The sequence below is a fragment of the Cydia fagiglandana genome, chromosome 9 (assembly GCF_963556715.1).
Source record: "Cydia fagiglandana chromosome 9, ilCydFagi1.1, whole genome shotgun sequence".
NCBI lineage: Eukaryota > Metazoa > Arthropoda > Insecta > Lepidoptera > Tortricidae > Cydia > Cydia fagiglandana.
Window position 1 is genome coordinate 11,854,197 of NC_085940.1, and position 26,895 is coordinate 11,881,091.

Here is a 26,895-nt window from a genome sequence, read left to right on the forward strand (position 1 = left end):
AAATCAAAATCTTTATTATATGAAACTGTAGCAAGCAAATATTTGGAGTAGTAAATATTTTGTATACCTAAACGGTAGGCATCACGCCGATAATTTAAAAAATCGGAGGGACGGAAACCGAACATACATGTGTAAACAGGCGAATGGGCCAGGACGTAAAAAAACTGAAAGTTCAGACCTCGATAAAAGTCAAGTGGCTTCTGTTGCTATCTCTGTGGATCCATCCTCGTTTTAGAGCTGGTACTTCAATAACCATTTTCGAAGTATTGGTATGGTTCAATGTTGCACCCTTATGAGCAAATTGAGCTATATTATAAGTTACTATATATTTAATTTACCGTTATTTTGATTAAATTAAATTAACTACCAGTAACATAAATTACATGATTCCATGTTATATATTATATTATATTTTTACAAAACTTGTTTCCATTTAAATATTAATAATTAACATATACATACTCTAACTAATAATTCACAGAAATAAAACTGTAAAAAATTCATTATTGTACTGAAAAAGTTATTACGAAGTATTGAAGATAAATTGGTTTGTCGTTCATGTTTAAATACAACGAATACCTATTCGTATTAAATTTTTTCCTAGATATGTGGCCCAATTTATTATTTTTTTAGTATTACCTAATTGAAAAAAATCTTTACTTAATAAAAAAATAGTAGATTTTCTTACTAGATATTTTAATTGATGAACAGTAACGTAAAGAATCCGCTCCCGCTCGCCGCTCATGTCGCGAGTCGCGCACAAAATCGTCCGCACCACGTGCGCCCTATTACGCCTCTCGTCGGCTATGAAATACGAGCACACGCTATAAATAGATCACTTCCCCTTAATGACCCGTTGTTTAAGCGGCTCTTGTGCCCTAAGCTCTGAACAGTTGCGCTTGTAAATGTTTTTATCTCGAGATAATGCCGGTAGCTCGGCTTTGGTAAGTCAATCAAGCTATTCAAGCTGCTCAAGTTTTTGTAGAATTTTTGAGTAAGACATACTACTTTTAGTACCTATTTAACTAATTTTAGTACCTAGTTTTAGTTTTTTTTATTTTTCGTAACGCGATCCTATAATTATGGACATCATATTGTTCTTCCAGCTGTATAAAAAATTAAGAATAAATTCAATTACTTACTTACCTAGTTCTGATGATAATACAATAATATGGTACTATCGGACTGCCGGCCTAGCCAAGGTTACAATCGCTATCGCTTCGACAACGAAAAGCATTATGTCTCTCTATCACTCTTCCATATTAGTGCGACAGTGATAGTTGCGTTTCGATCGCTACGGAGCGTAAGCGATCGGCAACTTGGCTACGCGGCCAGATCTGATGATGGAGACAGGAGGTGGCCATAAGAACTCTCGATCTGTATGTAACTATGTAATGGAATCTAAGGTAACTAATTTAACCATCTTCCAAGGATCGTAGCGTCATGAAAATTGCCAGCTGTATGTATTTCTGATGACAATACAATAATATAGTAGTGTCGAACTGATCTGATGATGGAGACAGGAGGTGGCCATAGGAACTCTGTGATGAAACAACGCAACCTAATTGTGTTAGAGGTTTTGAGAATTGTCTCGATGAGTATTAGTTGTCTGTCGTAAGAAAAGTACAGTCAGCGATAAAAGCTTGTATCAAAAATGAAATTTTTGCCAAAAACTTAATGTATTGAATATGCTTGTGCCGCACAGTGCTGCACACTGGAGGAATCCCGCCTTAACGTTCTCGTCTCATCAGAGTGTCAAATCTATTAAAATATTGTCATATAAGTACATTATAATATTATATTTATACATTTATTTATTTAAACTTTATTGCAGAGTAAAATTGTACAAAAGGCGAATTTTATGCCGAAAGGCATTCTCTTCCAAACCTTCGGGCCAAACAGAGATCAAGGAGTAATTGGTGCAATAAATATTTACATAGTACGAAAATTTTTATATTAAATATAAATGTTTCTGTTAAACATCATACTTCAAATAAATGTACATATTTTTTACTACATTTAATAGGTTTGCGCCTTACTTATTGGTTATTACAGTAATTTATGTTCAAGTATTGTGTCTACCTAGTAACCGATGCTCCGTACAAACGCGAATTTTCTTCCAAAGATTTGCTGAATAAGAGCTTTTTTCTGTGATAATGGATGTAAAGAATGCTCAGTAATATTATCCACGTTTCAATGTCGATGAATATCAAACAAAATGGCCGCTCAGTTACAAAAAACATCCTAAAATGTAGTTAATGCTTTTGAATAAATATTTACAAAAGCGGTGCCATAAAAGCATTGAGTATTACAATCTCCCACGTGTATCGGGATTAACGGTGTTTGTAATAAACCACTGGATAATGTAAACACGAGATTAATTCCCGTTGTGTATGGTTGTAAATATCCCGTTATAATAAACAATCTTAATCTTATAGCTTGATCTAATAAACTGTTCTTAGAACCCTGATAGTTCGAAAACCACTTTGATTGAACACAAACTTTAAACCGCCACAAAATTTAATTGGTTATACAGGATGAAATTTATATAGTACATCTATAGGGATAGGGGGGATAGTATAGGTGTGTTAAGTAATCGTTATAACTACTTACGTTTTACGTGTTTAGTGTGCAACTTTTGCAATTTCAAAATAAATAATGATTTAAAATACTGAGAAATTACAAAAATAAACCCTAAAATAGGCAGAACAAGATATAAAATTAGAAAAATAAAAATACAACATAAATCATTCTTAAAAACTATTCGATTTTCTCCGGGCCTCCCAATACCTACTCAATTTAAAAATACTCTGTAGCATGACCAGAGTATGTAAGTATTATGAAATATTTTTGTAGAATTGGTATTTTAAAAATTGTTACAAAGACAGTTCAAACTACTGTGTACTGTGTGACACATGTAACTTACTAACTGATAATGCTGTGTCATATTCACATACTTTTTTATATAACACGTCGGTGGCAAACGAGCGTACTGCCCATATAATTTTTAGAGTAAACTCTTAATAACTACATTTGTCCAGCATTAGATATTGTAAAAATAGGTAGGTATCGTATTACCTACTGAGTTTATAGAAGCTATGCTAGTAAGGATACATTTTACCTACCTACTAAGCTAAATACAAATTTATATTTTATGACATACTTAAATAAAATGAATCACAATGTGGCAACTTGACTATATGCTCGAAACAAAATCCTGAAATTTACTCGGTGGCAAACGAGCGTACTGCCCATTTAATTTTTAGAGTAAACTCTTAATAACTACATTTGTCCAGCATTAGATATTGTAAAAATAGGTAGGTATCGTATTACCTACTGAGTTTATAGAAGCTATGCTAGTAAGGATACATTTTACCTACCTACTAAGCTAAATACAAATTTATATTTTATGACATACTTAAATAAAATGAATCACAATGTGGCAACTTGACTATATGCTCGAAACAAAATCCTGAAATTTACTCGGTGGCAAACGAGCGTACTGCCCATTTAATTTTTAGAGTAAACTCTTAATAACTACATTTGTCCAGCATTAGATATTGTAAAAATAGGTAGGTATCGTATTACCTACTGAGTTTATGGAAGCTATGCTAGTAAGGATACATTTTACCTACCTACTAAGCTAAATACAAATTTATATTTTATGACATACTTAAATAAAATGAATCTCAATGTGGCAACTTGACTATATGCTCGAAACAAAATCCTGAAATTTACTTGATATAATTGAGAATGATGGAAACCTACATAACATAACAAAAGCCAGTATAGTAGGCGATGTTGCCGGCAACGTGACAGAAACTGCCAATCTCAACATGCTTTAGTACATGACTTGCTTAAGCGCACGCATTTGGGTGTAATTATGGCGCAGAACATACGGAGTGATATCACGCTTTGCAATCGTTCGTATCGTGAATAAAATATGAGTACGTACTTATTTATTTGAATTTTTGATTAATATTGAAGTGTGATGCTCGTTTAAAAAGGTTACCGGGAGGTAATTAGAAACATAGAAAAAATCTAATTTGCAATAAAGTACCTATACTTTGTTAGTACTTATAGTAAGTTACACAGGTACATTACAAGTTAGTGACATTTTAATCTTACAAATTCTATACTTCATACTTTCACATGTGAGGTCAAATGGGGTAAGGGAAACAACTACATTTTTAAAAGGGTAAGAGAAACCATATGGGAAAAGTGTTTCTGGGTAATAATTTTTAAGTTAATTTTAATATATTTAAGTATCTCTAACTGTTTATTTTCCCTACAAGTGCCCACCTTCTCCCATAGTTCCTCTTACCCCACATGACCTTGTTTAATTGTGCTGCCGCTCTCTAAATGGCTAGGAGAACTGTGTTCGGCGCCGCGCATTTCCGTATGTTCGATGCGTACTTCACTCTCTACGCGGAACATTCCGTCTTTGTATACTATATCAAAGTGACACTTCAGTCGGCAGCTGCCATTAGGGGTAATTGTACAACCTTACATACAAATCTTAAAGCAAATCTGTAGCTTTGTCAATCTGACTACATATTGTTCCCTTTTGCAGTTATATTTGTAATGCAAAAAGTTGCTAAGCAGACAAGAAAGTGAAATAAATAAGAATGTGACAATTTTTATTTGTTTTTCGTGCGCCTTCATAATCTTAGTCAGTAGTTTATTTTAAACTGCTTAAAAAGGGGACGGATATTTCGTTAGTCAACGCGAGTGACTTGTTAAGAAGTATTAAGTTAGTACCTAAGGACCACTTGCACCATTCCACTAACCCGTGGTTAAGTGGTTAAACCATTAACTTAATGTCAAATTGTACTGGTAACCATGGTAACTCCAGGTTTAACAGGTTAACCCCGGGTTGGTGGAATGGTGCAAGTGGGCCTAAGTAATTTTACTAAGTACTTTTTTTCTGTGTTAAGACAATTTGTGTAAGATTAAATTTGCCTGTGCCGAATCATTCAAAACCGATTTTTGTCCAAAATAAAATTAATACTATCGTGAATTGAAAATACTGTACGACTGTTACCTGTTCATGTAACTATTATGATCTATTGTCATATCATATCAATCATATTGTCTACAGAACTGCTTCTTGGCACGCTTCGAACACACCAGAAAGCCGCCTGCGACGAAGAAATGGTGTCCCTCATATGTCCTCGGGGTACCACCGTCAGTATCCAAGTGGCTCAGTATGGGGCGTCGGCATCCCAGGGATCCTGCGCCTCGGAGCTGGCGGAGTACCAGCCGGTAGCTGTGGAGGTGGTAGGAGATACTAGTTGCTCTTGGCCCGCCGCGCTGCAGGTAAATTAAACGTTTGATAATGTGCGCAGATGAAGGCGGTAACAAGCAATAACTCGACTCTTATTATCTTATACCTTTAAATGAGCAATTCCTGTTTATTTATTTTTATTTCGGGCATCTCAGAAACGGCTCTAACGATTTCGACGAAAGCTATATGGGGGTTTGTTAAATTTGCTATCTCTGCATTTTCGAGTTATTATATGTTTTCCGAGCGAAGCTCGGGCTCCGGGATATTATGTATCTAATAACATGAGCACAGTAAATCTTATCGATATTGTGGCTCGTCCCAAGTCTCAATTGTCACTTCGGCAAGAATCATGATTTAAGGATGAGGTTATATTGTTCCGTATTCGTCGAAGAATTTTATTCAATAAATCTTCAGTGGATTGTGCAAGTTTGTGATTTAACATATTATATGTACTTACCTACCTAAGGACTATGGACAAGATTAATTGAGAAATAACTAAAATTTTCCATCAACAAAGAAGCAACAAAACCTAACCAAGCCTAGCCTGCTGGCGCAGCTATGCAAAAAAAATATCTCAATATACTTAGGTTAGGCTATCAATGTACACTTCTGTTATATGAAAATAATCACAAACACCGAATAACGCAGATTCTCCGTACAAGTGCCGCGCGCGAAGTAAATATAATAAGTACGAGTATTGAAATAATATTCTTATTGGATTCAATAATAACAAAGAATTGTACAAATTGCAAGCAGTATTTTTGTTGTGTTCAAACACTGGGCATTGTGTATTCTAGATTTATGTTGGTTCAATAAATAAAATCTGAATTCAAGTTGAAATGGCTGTCACTGCTGCGTTGCGAATTCGGGTCAAGTTGGTCCATTGAGATGCAGGCGCATATCTATTATCTATGTAACTTAAACGAGGTGCCGCATAAACTTCATTTGTGTGAGTAATAGTGTCCTCAAACAGAACCTAAATTCAACTTTTGGTTTAGATCGGATTTCGTATTAATAAAATGTAGAACTTATTTATTGTTTCGCTCTAGCGGGCTTTATGGGTTGCGGATTTGATTGCGTGATGATGACAATGTCTGTCCCTTTCAGTCACGCGTTGATAAAAAGTGACGTGTGCTTATCAAGTAGATATTATACGTCGGGAATGATTTTGTATCGCAAGAACCGGGCATTCCTGGTTCCGGAACTGATTTTCTATGAGAAGGTCTGCCATTCTACTTCAAGTCAATCGATTCGCTACCTATGACAGAAACTGTTACTATTGCATTGTGTAAATCTGCAGGTCACGTATGGGGTTAGGTCGCACAACGTCACTTGCTACGACATGGTCGCATCGGATAGGAGAGAGCTTAAACGTATTTTGCATTATTCATTGCATCAGACATATGGCCCATAAAACGTTAGGTAGCCACTCGTTATTCACCACGACTCGAGTTTGATCGCCCATGAATCCATTTACTGCCATGGTTTATCGCTTTTATAGATACTTGCCGCAATAAGAATCCTACAAAAGTGGTCCCTAAACTGAAGACCGTACGCGAGTGAAGATTTGATTTTCCACTTTTGTAATTTTTAACGGTCAAATATCGCAGATTAAGTATTTAAAAATGGTCCCGAAAGATGTTACACGATTAATAACTGTCGTTTAGTGATCAAGTTACGTGCCTGAATTTTTGAAATAGGGCTTAATAATAGTGCTAGTTAGCTCTCCGTCATAGCACATTATTTATTAGCTTTCCTGGCATAACTTATTTATTCGAATATTTTAGGGTATAACAACGAGCTGCAAATTTTCTGTTTACTAACTATTTGTGTTGTTATATTCGCTAATTTCGAGAAGCATTAAAATTAGTCGACAATAGCTTAATGTAAATTTTACCTAACTACTAAATTTTGTCTAGAACAGCAGTCTTTTTGCTACTGATTTATAGCCAAAGCTGAGCTTGAATCCCGAATATGCTACAAATCAACGGCATCAAGAATTTAAGGAATTCTGTTTCGATTTGTACAATTTAGTTTTGCTTCTGTGATTTTATTTTGTGAGAGAGTTCGTTTGAAAGGATACTTGAGATAAGTATTTACGGGAAGTACATATATGTGCACATTTTGATCATCTATTATTTACCCTTTATCAAAGTATAACTTAATCAGTGTTCTTACTTAATGTAGAGATTTAAGATAGATAGGTACAGTCAAGGAATTTAAATTCCGACCCATTTCGTACTTTGTCACAGTGACAACCGTATGAGGTCTCTAGCGGCTTTCATATTGATTGTCACTGTGACAAAGTACGAAATGGGTCGGAATTTCAATTCCTTGACTGTACCTACATAATACAAAATCAGATTTTTTATGGGATAATATTGTGTGACTGATAAAACATAAGTTTATCATGAATATTTTGTTCCTAAGTTATGGATGTCACCTATGTATTTAAGTATTTATATATGAAAATATTCGTATCATCGTCTAGTTTCTACCTATAACACAAGCGTTATTGGGCAGAGCTGTGGTACCAGGTCGATTTGTGTCAGACTTTCTCATATTTATTTATACCTAAACAAAGTTAAACCATATTCAATCAGCACCTTATGGTTTTACGGGACATTACGCCCTTTCCTAAAATATACCTGTATTTTGTCAAAGTTTTCCAAAGAATGAAGCTGTCAATGCTCACAAAAGCGTGGCAAAAAGGAAAGAAACTAACGTAGTGAAACATGGCGAACCCCGGCCGGCCACTCGCACCGCATACTAAATATCTTACAGGATAAATCCGATACTATTGTATTGAAAAACATTTTAAAACAAACGTATTAAACAAAAAGTTGATTCGTATGTGGATTAGTGTGCATAAAATGATTAACGACTTCGATTTTCAATCCTTTGTTATTCATTCCAAAAATTCATACGATGTGACCAAAAAACTAAAAAATAGTATATTTTAAATAAATATAAATCGCTAGTTTTTATGTTTGTTACCAATGTTACAAATTACCAATTGTTACCTATGTTACCTTTTACAATAACCACATATATGGCGAACACGGCCTGCCTTGTAGCAAGTGGTTACTGTAGCCTATAGGCGCTTGCAACTCTAGGGCTGTCACACACGCGTCATCAACCCTTCAAACAATTTATTTTTAAAGGATTTTATATTTTAATTTCTCCAGAAAATATTTGATGTCAAACGTGAGAGACCAGCCGGTCTAGCCAAGGTTACAATCGCTATCGCTTCGGCAACAAAAAGCTTTACGTCTCTCTATCACTCTTCCATATTAGTGCGACAGTGACAGTTGCGTTTCGATTGCTACGGAGCGTAAGCGATTGGCCGAACGTGGCCAACATACCAATCGCTTACGCTCCGACGAAGAAGGAAGAACAACACAAAGCATTTCGCTGTCGTAGCGACAGCGATTTGTCACCTTGGCTAGGCCGGCAGCTTTCATTCACTCGTATATATTTAATATTAGTATTTAATATTTCTGAATTTCACGGTAGATACTTATTGAAACCTCGGTACCTAGTTCATTTCACAGTCGAGGTGTTTTATGAGAGGAAATTCTTTTGAAACCGTTATCCAAATATCAAATGCGCTTCCTAAGTGTGTTTTTGGATAGAAACGATTTACTAGTTTTCCATTAATTGAACAACACTTATTATGCAGCAAATTCCCTTGAAATAATATTGCAAGTTCCAGGCTCCAGGCTTGTCTGAGTTTTGATGAAATCCAACCAGACGGGACCAACACTACCAGGTTCGGTAATGAAAATAATATTGTTTGATAGTTTGTGTAAATCTGGTGAGGTTCAAACCTCCAGTCGGCTCGTACTAATTAATTAAATAGGTAGATAAATAACTATTATAGGGACATTCTTACGCAAATTGACTAAGTCCCACGGTAAGCTCAAGAAGGCTTGTGTTGTGGGTACTCAGATAACAATATATACTTACTAATGTACTTAATGTGCTGTACATACATACTTAGCTTTAATCTATTACACACTAAATTACAAAATTATATAATATACAAATACTTAAATACATAGAAAACAGCATCCATGACTCAGGAACAAGTATCTGTACTCATCGTACAAATAAATGCCCTTACCGGGATTCGAACCCAGGACCATTGGCTTCGCAGGCAGAGTCACTAGCGCCAAACCGGTCGTCAACAATCAGTCAATCGTCAATTTAAGGAACTTAATCATGTACCTACCTACGGTATATCATATGATAATTAACAATCGTTTTTCGGTGAAGATGATGGTAGGTCAGATGGCAGTCGCTTTCTTAAAAATTAGTGCCTTCGTCAATTCTTGGGGTTAGGTAACATTCCATTTCTAACCGTAGCTGCACTACTGGTGCTGAACGCGTCGCTGTCATTGTCAATTTCCATAGTAAAATGAACAGTTGTGCAGCTGTCGTTGGAAATGGACTGTCACCTTTAGTTACCAACCCGACCCGAGGCATGAGCCGTGGCTTAAAGCCGGATCAAAGCTATGAAGATGTCGAGTTTATGTGAAACTGGTATTTAATAATGTTGGATTCAAATAAATTACCTAATTGTCGTACCTACAAGGAACAAAATTCAGTTATTTTGTCGAGTAAAGATATTGCGTATAAACAAACTGTATAACTTACCTTAGTAGATACCTAAGTTTATGTCGAAGCCAACTTGATATTTAAGGAGATGAGTATTGTGTAGGTATGTCCAATAATATTTAAGTTGAATTTGTAGAGAGGCACCGACATTCATTTACTTTCCACGTTCAGTTGAGCTATAAACACAAATACATACAAATACTTGCGCAGATAACAAGCTCCTGAGTGGAATTCTATGCCACGTTAATGTGGAAATATTAAAATTCCTAAATTGTCTCTATAACGGTTTGCGACTTTTAAACCTATTTGTAGTATTTTAATGTTTTTTTATTTCTTAAAACGTACCCAAAGTATTTAAATTACATCGCCAAACCTGATATGGGTATCATGATGTAAATAAAATAAATGAGAGAAATAACTTTGTTGCAAGGTTTTCAGGTTGATTTGCCGCTTTAAATAAATGAAACTAGGACTTTACCTATTGTACTATTTCTACTTTCGTTACCGCTGCTGTTTCACCCAAGGAACGGAATCATTGGAGACGTTGATTCTATTACAGACATGGTTCAACATTCTGAAATATTTTACCTGCCTTGTTCACCGTTACATATTTAACTAAACCATATGCCCATTAGGTATAGAATATCTGGGAGACCGCGCGAGCTTTGCCAGGCGTGGTTCACTCCGCGATTTCGTCGCTTTGCTACAGGTAGCTAAAAGTACATCCGTTCGGCTCCAATTTTGGGGTTTGCCATAAGCCGCGCGTGGCGCTGTCGCTACCTAGCGGCCATATCTGTGCTGATCGTAACAGACGCGTTTTGTTAGGCAGTGAGTCTTCTGTACTATTATTTATTCTGTGGCTTTGCTCGGAAAACATAACAACTCAAAAATGCGCGTTGTCCCAGAATACCTAAATAGATTTTTCGGTTCCGAAAACCCCCATATAGCAAATTTCATCGAAATCGTTAGACCCGAGATCATCGAAATATATATATATATATATAAATAAATAAATTGCTCGTTTAAAGGTAAAAAATATATCTACAATAACAGACAAACTAACCGATGTGTTTAGTATTCATTGTTACAGACGGTAGTAGAAGCGTGTCAGAAGAAGCGGCAGTGCAAGTTCCACACGAGCCCGAAAGCCTTCGGAGTGGACCCTTGTCCGGGTTCCAGGAGGTTCGTCGAAGTTGCCTACAAGTGCCGTCCTTGTAAGTCATAAGTAGACATCGTACTCGTAACTTTTACAGCATTTTTGGTGCAGCGGAGTGGTGTTAACGGAATCTGTATAAACAATTTCAACCGTAATGATTAATTAAATAGCATTAATTACGTTAATATATTAACCTTAATTTACCATTTCAGTTGGAATTATCTATACCAATTCCGTTAACATCACTCCGCTGCACCAAAAATGCTGTAAAAGTTACGATGTCTGGTCATAAGTCATAATTAAAGGTTATTCCGTATTTTTCTTGGGATTTTGTATTTATAGAATCATAAATGTTTGTTAGGTGTAGGTATGTGAAGTCCACAATCCGCATTGGGCTAGCGTGGGGACTATAGCCCAAGCCCTCTCGCGCATGAGAGGAGGCCGTGGGACGTGTATAGACTGCGTTATTATTATATTATTAAATGTGTGTATGTGCCTATGGGTAACCTTTATCTCAAATGCAAATTTAAGCTTTCGTTGAAACCACATTTAAACCAAAAAATCCGTAAGTATGTGTGTTATCAATAAATCAGATAAAACCAACCTGCTGAAAAAAAAATTAATCTAACTCTGTACAGTTAGCTACAGAGATAGTTGACTCCCACTGCAAATAAATTTGTATGTAGGGGGGAGGACACATTTTTGCATCATAGAACATCAATTGTAGCGGAGAGTATATACAACACTCCAAAAGGATAAACATAGTGTAGCTTATCAGCTACACTGTAATAGTTTTAGTTTAACATATAAAGACAATATCTTTTAGGGAATGGTAGAGACTGGAGTGTAATATACTTGTAACAGAAACATTTACCTTCGTATTTAAATAGTATTCTTATCTTTATTAATATCAATAAAATATAAAACCAATGTTTAAAATAAATGCTTATTTCGCCTAACCATATTCAGATGCACCTTTACTACTGCGAAACGTAAATTAAAACCATAAGTACATTAAGCCAAATAGGCCTTTCATTTTCAGTTCAGTTGCTTATTCTATTAAAAAAGTATTCACAAGGACGTATTCTATTCAATATTAATATGTATTTACAGTAAAATTAAATTTAAATTAAAAAAAGAATTATTTTATATGTATACATGCTAGTTATTAAGGCCTGAAATAAAGATTTTCATTTCGTAAACTACCAATATTAAAATAATTATAATACCGGTAAACGCATAACAGGAAAAATTGTAATGCAAAATTTGTACATTATTTTCTTGCTGAATAAAATTTGTATTTTTTTCGCAGATGAGTTTCGCAGTAAAGTGGGTTGCGAGAATGACGTGTTGCACCTCAGTTGCAATCCGCACTCAAGAGTAGCTATTTACTCTGCTCAGTATGGGCGCACCGAGTATGACTCCATACAATGTCCGCAGCCGAGAGGGATGAAGGAGGAAAGTAAGTACTTATGGCAGTTATGGCGTTATTCATTAACCTCGTTACTGGCCTGAATTAGCAAGAATCGTTTATCTTTATCTGTCATTTTGTCTAATATATTTGTAAGAAAGGGATAAAACATCATTAAACTAAATCTGCCCGTAAAGTTTTTTGAATAAGGGGGCTATAGGCTCCGATTCTTTTAACACCATGTTCCTTAGGCCTGCAAAAAAAAAGGTTTGACCTACGGTAAACTGACATGGGTGCACTCTGACAAGAGTGCACGACTGAGAAGAGAGAAACTGACATGGGATTTTAGACCGCAATATTCCTTCCTGATGAGTTCCTGTAAACAACAGAAATGTTGCTACAGTAGAAATCCGAAAGTCACCTTTATTTGTAAGTGGCGATGAGCTATGTGCTACATCTACCTCTAAAATTACTTGGGATAACTTCTTTAATAGAATCAGCAAAAGTAGGTACCTACCCATATAATATAAATATTAAATTTCGACAAGTAACTAATATATTACGATACAAAGTGCTAAAAGTAGAAAATTCGTAACTAGTGGCAAGAAATTAATACACTACCGAAGGGAGACACGAGTTGCGAGCAACCTATTTAGCTACACGTGTATCGTACTAACACGTTTTACAGTGGGTACATATGGCCCTTTACATTTTCGACATAGGCACGCAAAGTGCTAATTACCTTGCGGTAAAGCACCATATGTACCTACTGTAAATGTATTTACATTCGCAAATATTCAGATTCTGCTCTCTTATTGAGCTTCCCAAGTATCTAAACTTGAGAGGTATTCCATTTCAATTAGAGCAAATATCAAAAATAATTAAACTCGTCAACGATACGGTATTATTTACACTTGCTTTAATGGCTCTTGGTAATTGAAATTCTTATTATTATGGAATTTAGTTTTATAATTAATGTGGTTAAAAGAATTTTACATTTCTGTTGTATTCTCAACTTTGTTCAACACCCTTGCATCCGTATCATAGAATGCTAACCATAGGCATAGTAGATTTATAAAGAGTATTCTATCAAGACCACTATTCTTCTATCTTAACCACTTCTGATGGTTACTGTGCGTTTCTCCAGAAACTTCCTGCCTCACACAGCTTAATGGTAACATTCCATTTCTAACCGCAGCTGCCCTACCGGTACTGAACGCCTCGCTGTCGTTGTCAATTTCCATAGTAAAATTGACAGTAGTGCAGCTGTCGTTGGAAATGGAATGTTACCCTAACTTGTGAATGAACCGTCGCCTTATGTATTACCGGACCGATACGACCTTCAAACATTCAAGAACAGAGCATACTTTTATTTTATTCTCTCCTATATCATTAAAAGACGCATACCTAAAGGCGTTTTATTTATTCTATTGGATATTCGAAGTTATCACGACCAATTGTTAAAGTTGGCAACAAATCAGATGTTTGGAAACTCGGCACATTCAAATGATCTTCCTTTGCGTGATTTGAGAAACGAAAATCATGTTATTGGAAAAATAATGACGACGTTTACCAGAATCGTGTAGGTAGGTACATATTTTGGTATGACATAAGAATGGTTTCTACACAACAAACATTTACTTACTGTAAAATAAATAGCAGTAATAGCTATCGATATTACACTTTAAACAATATTAGTGAGCAAAAAACACGGTTAATCACGAGACGTGACTATCAAGATGGCGCTTAAACCGGAAGTCCTACCTACCTGTTACCCTATTCGGGGAAACCCGCTTTTGTTTTAATGCTGCCTTCAACTTTTCATTACCTGTCAACTGCCAACGTGATTTAATATACCCTTTATTTAACAACTGTCTTCGTTCATAATTTAAGCAATAATAAAAACAAGTAATTAACTGTCAACATAAATTAGAGATTACCCTCAATATTTTAATAACTTTATCATTTATCACAATATGACGTTTAAGCAAAAAAAAAAACATCTTAACTGCTAACATTATTTAATATTCAGATACGTATCGATACAAGCATAATTTTCGGCAGTGCGATCATTTACATAAAATACATACTTAACAGTTTTATACTAAATAAATTTAACCATTATTTTAATCTTATTGCACTTACAGATAGTAAATGCAACAAAATGCAAATTTTACAGGGGTATTGAAAAAAGGTGAGAATACAACAGACTGTTCAAGAAAATTTAGTATCTCTTTACCACAATATATTATATCATATAACTAAATTCCGTAATAATAGGTAAACTTTCCTGGCTTTTCGTAATTGTGCCAGGTAAAATTACTGAATTTCTATGCGGAATGGTCTAACGGCCCTATTCTAACTTTAACACTAGAGATCATCTAGAAATGAATAAGATACGATTGTGACTTCATGTACATATATGTTTATTTTTTATATCAAATTCTATAAAGTTATGTACTCACTGAGTATAATTGCATGAATTCTATAGTAATTTAAATTGTATTTTTCTTAATTACTCGTAATGCATGTTAATTATAAGATGTAATAATGTTTTGAAAAGATGTGTCCCGCCGAGTTTGTTGCCGGTCCCATATTGGGATACCCTCCTCCAATTGAGGGGGGATTTAAATCTTCTCGGGGCAGAGGTGTACGGTTGGAGCCGGTAAAGGTTTATTTGACGTTCATAAGCGCATTGTAATATGCCTACTTGAATAAACTATTTTTTATCTTTATCTTTATCTTACGATATCGAGAAGATATAGTCATTTGTAAGTTAGATATGTCAAATTTGACGTTTCCGCGATTCTGGAGGTCCTCTTGAACGATTTCGACAAGTAATGACTTAGATATCCAAGTCACATCTAGTCGATATCTAATGTAAACCTAGTTGATCTCTATATCGTCTCTAGATCTTGTGATTATCTCGTTTCCCGAATACGCGTGTAAGTTCTAGGGGATAAGTTATGAAATTTTGGTGCAAGCCTATTAAAAAAGGCGCTCTCTTTAGCGCACGATGGCTGTCTTAATATGTCACTGGTAAAGCCATTAGAAGTTAATAGCATTATGAGCGGCTACCGCGAAAACCGAAATCCGCAAATTGCGGGGATCTTTCTCTTTTACTCCAACGAAGGCGTAATTAGAGTGACAGAGAAAAATCCCCGCAATTCGCGATTATATAGCCCTGCTTTTCAACAGCATGCCTGGAGCCTTACGCGACGGAGACGGCGATGCGAGAATGCCACGGGAAGAGACGGTGTGTGCTGTCCGCCGACAGCAACATGTTTGGGAAGCCGTGCAGAATCGGCAGCCGGACCTACCTCAAGGTTGTTTATACTTGCGGTGAGTAGGATTTTTCTTTTATCTTGGGTCTAGGTAGGTTAGGGTTTTACAATGTGAGCAAATTACGTATAAATACATTATAAAAACCTAACCTAGAAGCTAGGAAGTTAAGAGCTCTTCGGACAACGTAAGGAATTCCTAAAATACGTAAGGAATAAAATGTGACGTCAAGACTTTCTGAAAGTTTAAAAATAAAGTTAACACGTAGCAGCAACGTTCCACCTGTAACTTTGATTATTTAAATACCCGTAGATTCGCAGTTCCACTTTCCAGATTAGTAATCGCTTTCGTGTACGTTAACGGCATTAATAAGGAGTAGAAAGCAGAGCGGACTTTACTACTGACTTAGAGCACCTCTAGTTATTGCTAAGATAAGCAGGACAATAAGTAAATTTTGATTATGAATCAAAGTTAATGTGTTCCATCACATCATCATCGACCTATTCATAAAATAATCAGACCGGAATTGGAAACCATTACTTTGACTGATAGTTGAAAACTAATTTATCATCCTTCCTTTTCCTTATTTTCATCTCATTGAGAGTTTTGTCGTAATTCTGACAAAAGAGTCGTATTTCCTCGATCTTTTATTATTTTGTTTTCTTTAGGTTGGTGCTTGTTAAACATAATAGGAGTTCAAGGGTAGATGCGTGACCTGAGTGCCTTCTGAAGGACGGTATTATTTTTGCATTTGTAATTAAAGCAAAACTATTACTTTGGTAATCCACAAAGTAATAACGTGCTAGACAATCATTGCCGTTACCTATACTTACTTGCGTATTTTTAGGGTTCCGTACCCACAGAATAAAAACGGGATCCTATTACTAAGACTCCACTGTCCGTCTGTCTGTCTGTCACCAGGCTGTATCTCATGAGCCGTGATAGATCGTGATAGTGAATAAATCTTTTATCTTTCTACCCATAAAAATAAATCCTGTCAACTTCACTCAAAACCCTTTATTATAAGCGATCGCGATGTCTGGTGGTCGTTTACATCCTAAAACCTCGAAAGTTACGTGTAAGCCATAAACTTTGCAAACAGCTCTCAGATCTTGGATTTATTGAATGGAAATATCCTGATAAAACGTTCCGTCCCTTTCCCCTACTTGTTATTCTCCAAAATGCAAAGTCATGTAATGATCTGCATAAATGGGAAACCAGCCTTCTATTGAAAACCTTTTATAAGTTTAACATAGTTAGGGCGATATCCCGTCATTTTATGTCGGGATTCTATTTTCGCCAGGCGCTTGGGTGCTACGCAATTTTTTCTGTTTAGTGATGCGTCACATCTGTTATAATAACAAATATAAATAGTAATTGAAGTCTCAAATATTTTTGTAGTACCGTCAATCACCTGCGATAGTAATTATGTTGCTCTTCGAAGGCTGCAAAAATAGGTATCTCCTGAATACTCTATAGGGGATGTGTTACCCTATACTGTATTCATGATATACCTACCTATTTCAACTACGAATGTAAACCTATTTTAATTTTTAAATTTAATTAAGTATAGTATTAAGTATACTGAGACTCCACAGTCAAACTAAATGTAGTTTTGTGGAGCATTGTATGTAAGAATAAAGTTGTAACTTCTGGTATAATAAATAACTATAATAAATAATAATAAATGTAACATGCTCTTATGGTTCTACAAATAGGATTGTTTCAGATATTATTGTGGTCTTTGTTGTGTAACATATTATTGCCACCTAAAACATAATTAAGTGAATAACACGTAATATAGAGCAGTCATAACATTGAGGCCCATGGTTTATTACAGGGAACTCTTGAGACACCGTTGGAAGGTGAATATGACTAATATTATAAATTTTAGTTGGTACCTACTCTGTTAATTTTACCTAATATATATTATAAGACTTGCAATTATTTAAGATTAATATGGTTAAGTCGGTGAAGTGTGGCTGCGGGGTATAACTAGCTTTCATACCAGAGCCTGTCATTAGTGTTTTGTTAAACGTAAGTACCAATAAACACTACATAATGCGTAAACAGGCCTCAGTGTGAAGGTCAGACAGATTTATCTGTATTGACCTTTTTATGTTATGTTAAGATTGGAAAATCTTAAGCATAGAAGAACGGCAAAAATAAAATAAATCGACCAAACCGGCACGACTTTTCTACCTTATACAGTTCGGTACCCTTTGTATAACCGGGTCTTAAGCTGAACCTATTTTCTGAAAAGAAAAAATCTGTAAAAGAATTTTTAAAAATAGAACAATAGCGTACATTTTTAACGAAAAACTCAATTGATTTTACAAATTGAATAGTATGTAGGCTTCAAACACAAATCGATTTTTATTTATAACCAGAAGTAAATAAAATATACATGTACATATTTTTACTAAGCGTAAATGAATATTATAAACTGCAGATGATCGTGGTTGCTAATAATATGCCAAAATGTTTGCTTAAAAAAAGTACAAAAACTAACAAAAAGCTTTCGTAACCAGTCATGTTATGTAGTTTCAAGAGTTATTTTGTATCGTTGGAACATCCCATAGTATTTAAATCTCAATTCACGTCAGTTCCAGTCGAGGATTTAATAAAAATATTTCATTCTGACTGAATTTCGAGTAATAAAATCGTATGAGAAAGGAATGAAATATTGTGGCAGGCTTTATAGTTATGAAGTAACTCAATTTCAACAGATGTGTTGACAATCTCTTTCAGTTAACCTTTAAGTAGTTAAGCTATGAGATTAAAGTAATATTGCTTGTGTAAGTGTATTTACCAAAGGGAGTTACCGCACTTATTTTTATTTTAGCACATTTTTAACGATGATTAAAATATACATAGTAGAAGCAGATATAATACTATAACAGCTTTCGAGTAAGTAGGTACATATATACATGTATATAAAGATAATATAAGCATTACATCAATTATTCTTTCTTTGTGTTTGATTCTTATTTTAATATCAAAATTTCATAACGTAAAAAAGCTTGATTATAATAATATTATTTAAGTTTGTATAAGCTTTAATATAACGTCAATCTTCTGTTTAAATGTTTTCAAACCATAGAATATAGTCGATCTGTTTGCTTTATTATTGTATTATGATGTCCTATATTAATATGAAATCTAGGTACCTACTTATGCCAAAAAGCCTTCAATATATTCCAATGAAACAATCTAAGCCTTCGTTTACTTTGCTGGAGTTTCCGGAGTACTGCATAATAAGCCCTGGGAAACGGTATCGATGTTAAAAAATAAAGAACCTCTACATCGCTTCATGTTATGCTTTTATAAGATGATTTATCGAGAGCAAATATTCGCTCTGATTGTAATGGTATTATGAAGCTATTAATATTATGTTGTTAGCTCGGATAGAGTAGGTGTATATTTTTACGGCATTTCGATTCGAAATAGTAAACATTATCTTTACTATATCGTATTTAGTGAATCTCTAATTCGTTTCCCGAATCGCGGTGCCAGCCGCCATAAAGGTACTTTTTGCCGTGGAACGTCACATATCTTTACTATATCGTATCTAGTTTCTAATCTCTAATTCATTTCCCGAATCGAGCCGTTATGTTTATGAAATTCCTTGATCGTACTCTGTAACCATACCTTCGCGTTCATTTCAGCTTCAGATTTTCAGCACCCACACGGAATACTATAATATTAGTATACACATGTCTAATATCACTATACAAATCCACCGAATATCAGCGACATTCACCGAATTTGAATAGTCACGCGAATAATACCAACTTGGAACTCTGACAGATCCTTACAATAGCTCTGATTATATTATAATAGACTCAGTCTACAAAGATGATTCATTCACAATAAGCGTCTTAGATTTATATAACTGAATATCTAGGCTTTCTTCTGCTGCGAAGCGGACCATTGATCACGACATCACTTGCAGCGCTTCGGTAGTTCTAAAGTCTAGCCAAGTTGAAAAATACAAATCGGAAGAAAACTGTAGATAAATCTTTTAAGATAAATGCATGTGACAATGCTTTTTCCATTTGAGATGTGTATACGTCTAGTTTACAATAGATATTTCACAGACTGTTCAATAATTTCCTTTGTAAAATAATGACACCAGGACTCACAAGATCTTCGACATTTAAACATCCTCAAGTGGAATTTTAATCTATTGTAAGTATGACAAGGAACTTGATAATATCTTTTTTTTTTAGAAATATTTTTTCTGCTCTATATACTACAACTACAGCAAAACTGTGGTGAGACCCACGAGTTCTTACCACCACATAAATGAAAGGTTAATCCAATTCGAGCGATAACGAACAAAAGCACAGCCGTATCTACCATCTTTTCTCGATATACAATGTTACTCTCACAACTGAGATGAATCTAATGACATTGTAACCCTTTAAACAATGTAGGCAGTGCCAAAGAATTAGACATACGGATATTGATACACAAGGTGGGAACTGGGAACGAGTAACCCGACAGATTATAACTACGCTTTCCTGAGATCAAAACTAGTTACTTAAGTACTCGTCTGGCGCAGCGACCCAAAGTATGTCTTGGCCTCCAACAGGACCGCTCGCCACTGATCACAGTTCTGTGTCGTTTTTCGTCAGTCTTCAACCTGGAGCTCGCGCAGATCAGCGTCCACCACATCCACCCATCGAAACACCCACTTAGGTCGACATTTAAATCTGTCTGGTTAGTCGTTTCTCAACCTGAATAATTGAGCTCATACTAGGTGAACTTTCGTAAATCCATCAGATAGCTCTACTGTACCCGACAGATTATAACTACGCTTTCCTGAGATCAAAACTAGTTACTTAAGTACTCGTCTGGCGCAGCGACCCAAAGTATGTCTTGGCCTCCAACAGGACCGCTCGCCACTGATCACAGTTCTGTGTCGTTTTTCGCCAGTCTTCAACCTGGAGCTCGCGCAGATCAGCGACCGAGCGGCGTGCTGTCGGTTTTCCCTCAAACATCGGCATTTAAATCTGTCGGGTTAGTCGTTTCTCAACCTGTATAATTGAGCTCATACCAGGTGAATTTTCGTAAATCCATCAGATAGCTCTACTGTACATACACACACTCGAAAAATATAAGCCTCCTTAGTCAATCGGGTAGTCAAATCAATATTGGACTCATGTCAATGAAATTTACAAGCTAAAAAAACAGCTTTCGTAAGTCAATTATAAAACCACGTACGTCGTACGTACACATTGTACCTGTCACGAGAATAAATTCCGTGATAGCAACGTGAGTAACGTCACATTGTGATGTCAAGGTACCCAAAATAAGTCTAAACGTGAGATTTTATTATAATAATAAAACCAGCAGCATATGACAACGTCACGTCTTCCAGAGATTGTTTCTATTCCCTCTTCCTCATAAAACATAGGCGTGCTCTTAAAATACAAAAAATAAAGATACTACAAACCCCATTTCACCCCGAGTCTAAAATTAACGTTCGGTTTAAGTGTCAAGGAGTCCACTTGTGAGCTTAATCTTTAATGAAATTTGAGTCTTATAAAAGGTTGGTTAAAGAGTTTTTTTGGTTGCAGTGCCGCGAACGGTTTTGAAGGAGCGGTACGAGAGCGCACCCGAGGAGGACGAGGTTGCTCACGACGCATCGGAGCTCGAACACGACGATGTCGGTGAGTGGTCTTTTAATTATTTTTGACGGCGTCGTTTTAGGCGGCGTAGACAAAATCACTGGGCCGTGAGGAATTTTAAGTTAAAAGTTGTGCGGTTAAAACTCGGATGAAGTTAATTTAGGAAATACTACATTTATATGTAGTAGTATAGTACTTATTAAATAATGTATTGTTGAGAAACTTATTTCTCGTTATTTTGTGTAGTGGAAATTGCGGATTACAAATATTACTAAATATATATTCATCGAATTATTCAAATTCATTTTTATATAATGATTCGATTAATATCTAATTAGCAATATTATATTTATATTTACTGTCATTTTCTTACTTTTGAATATGTAATGATTTTAATTCTAAATTTACATAATAGATTTTCATACATATTTAGCATGAAAATCTATCTCTAAAGTAGAGTTCGTCAATTTCGTTATCAACTGAGTAGAAAGCCAACGATTGTATCGTACCTAACTATAAATAACACCTTATACTGATAACAACAAATAACATGACTAATTTAAAAACCTTAGGTACTCTTAAGCAGATTTTCCTTAATAATATAATGTGCCGGAAAGGCAGAACTTAGAGCTAATAAAGCAAGATTATGAGGAGTCACGCGGTTCCTTGGGAGCCTTTTATCATTTAATCCACTTTTGCCCTGACGTGACGAAGTGTTGATGCGGGGCTTACTGTAATGCTTACACGTAAGCACTAAAATATACTAATTTTATATTGTAAAAGGTCTATTTCCGTTCAGTGGTTGTGGTTAAAATTAGTTCATGAAATTGGGTAACTTACTCGTAGGTAAGTGTTTATAACTCTAGATTTTAACGATTAACGATTTTGGTAGCATAACACGCAGTGCAGGTGTTATTTGAAGAAAGAAAGAAAGAAGAAAGAAAATACATTATTTAATACTTACGTCATCATTTCATAGAACTCTGCGTGTGCTATCAAAATCGTTGCAGACTTATCTTGGTCTAACTCTTAATCTGTGATTTATAAGACTACCTTGACTCGAGATAGAGACAAGATAACCGTCTAAGATGGTTTTTAACGAAGAAAATATACGTACTAACTAACTAACTATTTGTTTGCACCTATGGTACATATTTATATAATTGTATATGACCGAATGTGTAATCTTCTTATTCCTGTAATTTATTTCGTGCACTACCTGTTTTTAAAAGTTTTCTATTCTTTATATCCTGCTACCCCAAGGTTGTCTGGAAGAGATCGCTTACAGCGATAAGACCGCCTGTTGCTACCATTATTTACACTGTAAATCTGTTATTGTATTTTTCTTTGTGGTGCAATAAAGAGTATTTACTTACTTACGTAAGTAGGTAAGTACTCGTACAGTACATCTAACAAAATTTAGCTGAATATGAAAAATGGTCGTTCACCATCCTTTTCCTTTGACAGTTGTTTCTTAGCGCCACTTGCACTATCCCACTATTCCGGGGTAAACCGGTTAACCCAATTTAGTTCGTACTTTCGGTGGGTAGGATGTTGCGTCATACTTACTAATAATATTATAATGGCACAAGATTGACTAACAAGACCTACGACGGCTTAGCGTCAGTAACTAGATACAGTTGACAGCGCTTTTACAATGCCGGCTCTATTAGCTTATTCTTATAAGTTATCCTTTATATCCTTATAGCTAATCCCTATTAGCTGATACATACATTCATATCTCACTGGCTTAGTGACCCAAAGAGGATCTTGGCCTTTGACACAAGAGAGCGCCATTCTGCCCTATTCTGCGCCACGTCACGCCAGTTGGGTATTCCGAGGGCGGACAGGTCTTTTTGGCTTGTTAGCTTATAATATTATTATTCTTAGCCTTATAAGATACTAGTTCTTGTGACAATGCGCATCTTTGCGCGTCTGCAAATCATAGGTACAGTCAGTAAAGGTTAGCACCAGGGGTGGTAACCTTTATATTTTTATGTAGGGTATGTATCAAAAATAGCAGATCAGACTACCTACGCGTCAAAATTCTGTACCATTCTCTAACAGCTAAACAAAAACTATAGATATAACTATATGTGGGAACAATTGGACTGCAAAAATATACTTTTGAAAGCGAACTGTACAGATTTACCTCACATGTTGTAAAAGTATTCTAGGGTGGCAGATACTTTTGGCATGTTGTTTCATTCATCTGTATCATAATTAACATTTTAATATAGGTAACTAAATATTCCACCGAAGCTGATTCTGTTACATTTATGTTATAAAAATAATAGCTACCTTTCTCGAAAATTTTGCGTGAGATACGAAAACAAAAGTATTAGATGACAACAGTTGAAGTGAGTGACATTTTGGTGAAATTGCTCTTCTTTTACATGGAAGTATATCCGAAACATATTATTATATAAACCTGCGCCTAAATCGTTCCTTTGTAGTTTGGATCTGAGCGCAACTCCTGTTTTCTGATAATCAGTACAAAAGTGTTAACAACAAACGTAGCCTAGTTAGCAAAGTAAATACACTGAATTCCTCCATCTAAAGCCACTCTAATATATGTCAAAGTCATATGTTGATTAAATTGGCAACTTGCGCTTGGCTTCCACACATTCCGCTACACGTGAGAGGTTGAGTGAGAACCTCGTCTGGAGTTTTACGTGGTCTCGGCACGTATTTAAGTACCTAGTGTAGTTGTTTACTACGGTGCAGAAAAATTTGAAATCTTGCCAGGAGAAAACGTAAAAATGTACCAGTACTCGTAACAAAGATTTAGCGTTTGACGTTATCAAGAATTATAATCAAACAATAAATAAATATTATAGATGAGACATCCAGAACCTAGGAGAAAAATCGTTGATAAACACGTAAATTGCCCTTGAGGATTTGGACCCGGGACCTAAGGATGTTTGTTAGGAGGATATACGTATAATGTTAAACCAATATCAGGTTACATTCAAATCCAATATTAGTTCACCAGGAAGCTATATTATTAAATTCATTCAATGTACTTAACCAGGTTTCATAAATATTTTTTAATAACGATAACTCGTTGTGCTCCCTTATATCTTCGGTAATGTTTTGTAACTAATCCCACAAATAGCAGTAGATGTTGCCTCATCGTAAAACCATACATTACAAACTTCGAAACTACAGCCACTGAAGACAATACAGACCCGAGTAATTTCATCCGCAGAGTTTATTGCGGGTAGCACACCTTTATTGCCTTACTATAAAACTCTTCGCTTCGACCTGAAGCGATTTACTGGATTGCTGTCCGTAAAACATCAATGAGTTTATAGTTTACCGGTTTATACTTGCGGTGTTTCTTAAGATTTATCGGAAACTAAGTAATGAGGTCCAAAAAAATACATACCTAATGGAGACTGATTAGATAGTGCTATAGTTCGTTTTTTTTAGCATTAGAAAGAACTTGCAAGAAGGTAAGCGATCTTGACATGTCTTTTAATTGAAAAACGCTAAAAAAATATATAAAACTATTACTTATGAAAGCAGAAGAATATAAATGATCATATTAGATTCATAATTGTTACATATTTGCTGTAACTTATTTTTAAAATGTGTTTTTCAATTAAAAGACACATCAAGATTGTTTACCTAATTTCTAATGCTAAAAAAAACGAAGTATAGTTTGTAGTAATTGTCCGTTGAAATGTTACATTATTTACGTAAAAAATTTAGTTAGATGGTCTGATAAAAAAATCATTATCACCAATACCATCATCAGCAGCCTATTTGTATTAAATTCGTCTTACTGCTGGAACATACAAACAAGCAACATTTTCCATAAGATATTTATTTAAATCTGACTATTGTTTTAAGCTCTATTATGTAAGCGAGAACTTGGTATTCCTGATAAATTCCATGTTTTGTGTGTCGTTTTAGTACACAAAATAATGACATATCTACTGACAGATAAAGATAAAGTAATATTCACTCGAGAATAAACACTTTTGTATGTACCTACAGTTTTAAATAACTGTATCATTTGGATTGGAGTATTTATGTTAATACGTGTTAAGCCTTAGGCTGAAATAAGATTATCTATTTTATCTTTTAGATTATCTCTATGATATTAGGAGTCATCTAAATATGAAGAACCTATGATGGTTTAATAACAACAATTTTGTCGATTTTTGCTCGCTGTGAAATATGATCCCTTACAATTACATGTGCCGTTTTCAACCAAACTCGGACCTCCTTATTGTTGGTTGTATTATAAATAAGATGCTATTTCCTGAAAGCTTGAATTTGAAGTCTACCTTATCAAACAATCGACAATGTGGTACCATTTAGTTGAAAACGTCGCATATATGATATGATCATTTCTAAGGCTAAGACAACCTCGTTTCAATTAAAATTATTTCCTCAGTGAAATGTCGTCATAATGTTTCTGAAAGTTTGTTGACATACGTAAGTATTCAAACTTTCCGTAAATTTCGGTATCAAATAAAACACTTTTATAGCATTTTAGGTTATTTATGTTCGTCTAATTTTCCAAGTTTCCAGATTATAATACAATGAGAAGCATGTATGTAATTATCTGTACTCATCTCTCAGACAACGCTAGCGTTTTAGCATTCTCTTTGAGCTTGTGTTCTTAGTTCGGTGTACATTGATACATTTATCTAACGGCCCGATGCGAACAATGCTTATAAGGAAGAAGTCACAGCGGTACGATACTGATTTGTCAATGTCAACAGTGACGTTTTTTGGTTGAAGAAATGTCACTTTTGACACTGATAGATCGGTATCGTACCGCTGTGACTTCTTATAAGTATTGTTCGAATTGGGCCGTTAATATTAGAAACAACGAGCCATGTCGCCACATATGTCGAGCTAAGTTCGGCAACGTCGCGCCACTTCTCCCTACGTCGCTGGCTGTAGACCTACCTATATAGGAAAGCACTCAGTAGTAACAGAACTGTGCCTTATGGCTCCTCTACACGATGGGCCAGCGCCGGCCACTCCGAGGGACGCATTTATGCGTTAGATGGACCAAGTGATATTGGTATCTCGTTCTACCGCATGGCTGCGTCCCTTGGAGTGGCTGGCGCTGGCCCATCGTGTAGAGGAGCCATTAGATTGCCTACAAAATGTTGAGACCACGACCAGTAGTCACTCGCTAAATCAGAATTCATTACATTACAGCAGCATACCTTATTCCAAGGCTCGGAACCGGTTTTTTCTTCATAAAAAAAATAGCGGTATTACTACGTTCTTTTTCGTTCTTTGGTTTATTATTTCATTTTTAATGGAACAATTTAATAAAACGAAGTCCTTACCTAAACACACGATTCTGTTCTACGTATAGAGCATAAAATAATCTAACATATTGGACTATTTCGGGTTTTCTAAAAAAACCGGTTCCGAATTCAATAAATTACACAAGTACCTAATAATCAAATGGAGTATATTGGGCTATCGCCGGCTCCCTGAACAGGGCTAAACACTAGTCGATCGATCC

At 35.4% G+C, this 26,895-nt stretch overlaps 1 protein-coding gene across 2 annotated transcripts in view; it reads left to right on the forward strand.

The window, feature by feature from the left end:
* LOC134667377 (protein eva-1-like) overlaps positions 1-26,895 on the forward strand; it is a 74,771-nt gene that overhangs the window by 41,243 nt on the left and 6,633 nt on the right. For both annotated transcript variants that reach the window (XM_063524775.1, XM_063524774.1), the window contains exons 3-7: positions 5,102-5,319; positions 10,983-11,121; positions 12,376-12,525; positions 15,673-15,816; positions 21,342-21,434. In XM_063524775.1, the coding sequence (XP_063380845.1) occupies positions 5,102-5,319; positions 10,983-11,121; positions 12,376-12,525; positions 15,673-15,816; positions 21,342-21,434 (744 nt within the window). The remainder of the gene's footprint in view (positions 1-5,101; positions 5,320-10,982; positions 11,122-12,375; positions 12,526-15,672; positions 15,817-21,341; positions 21,435-26,895) is intronic.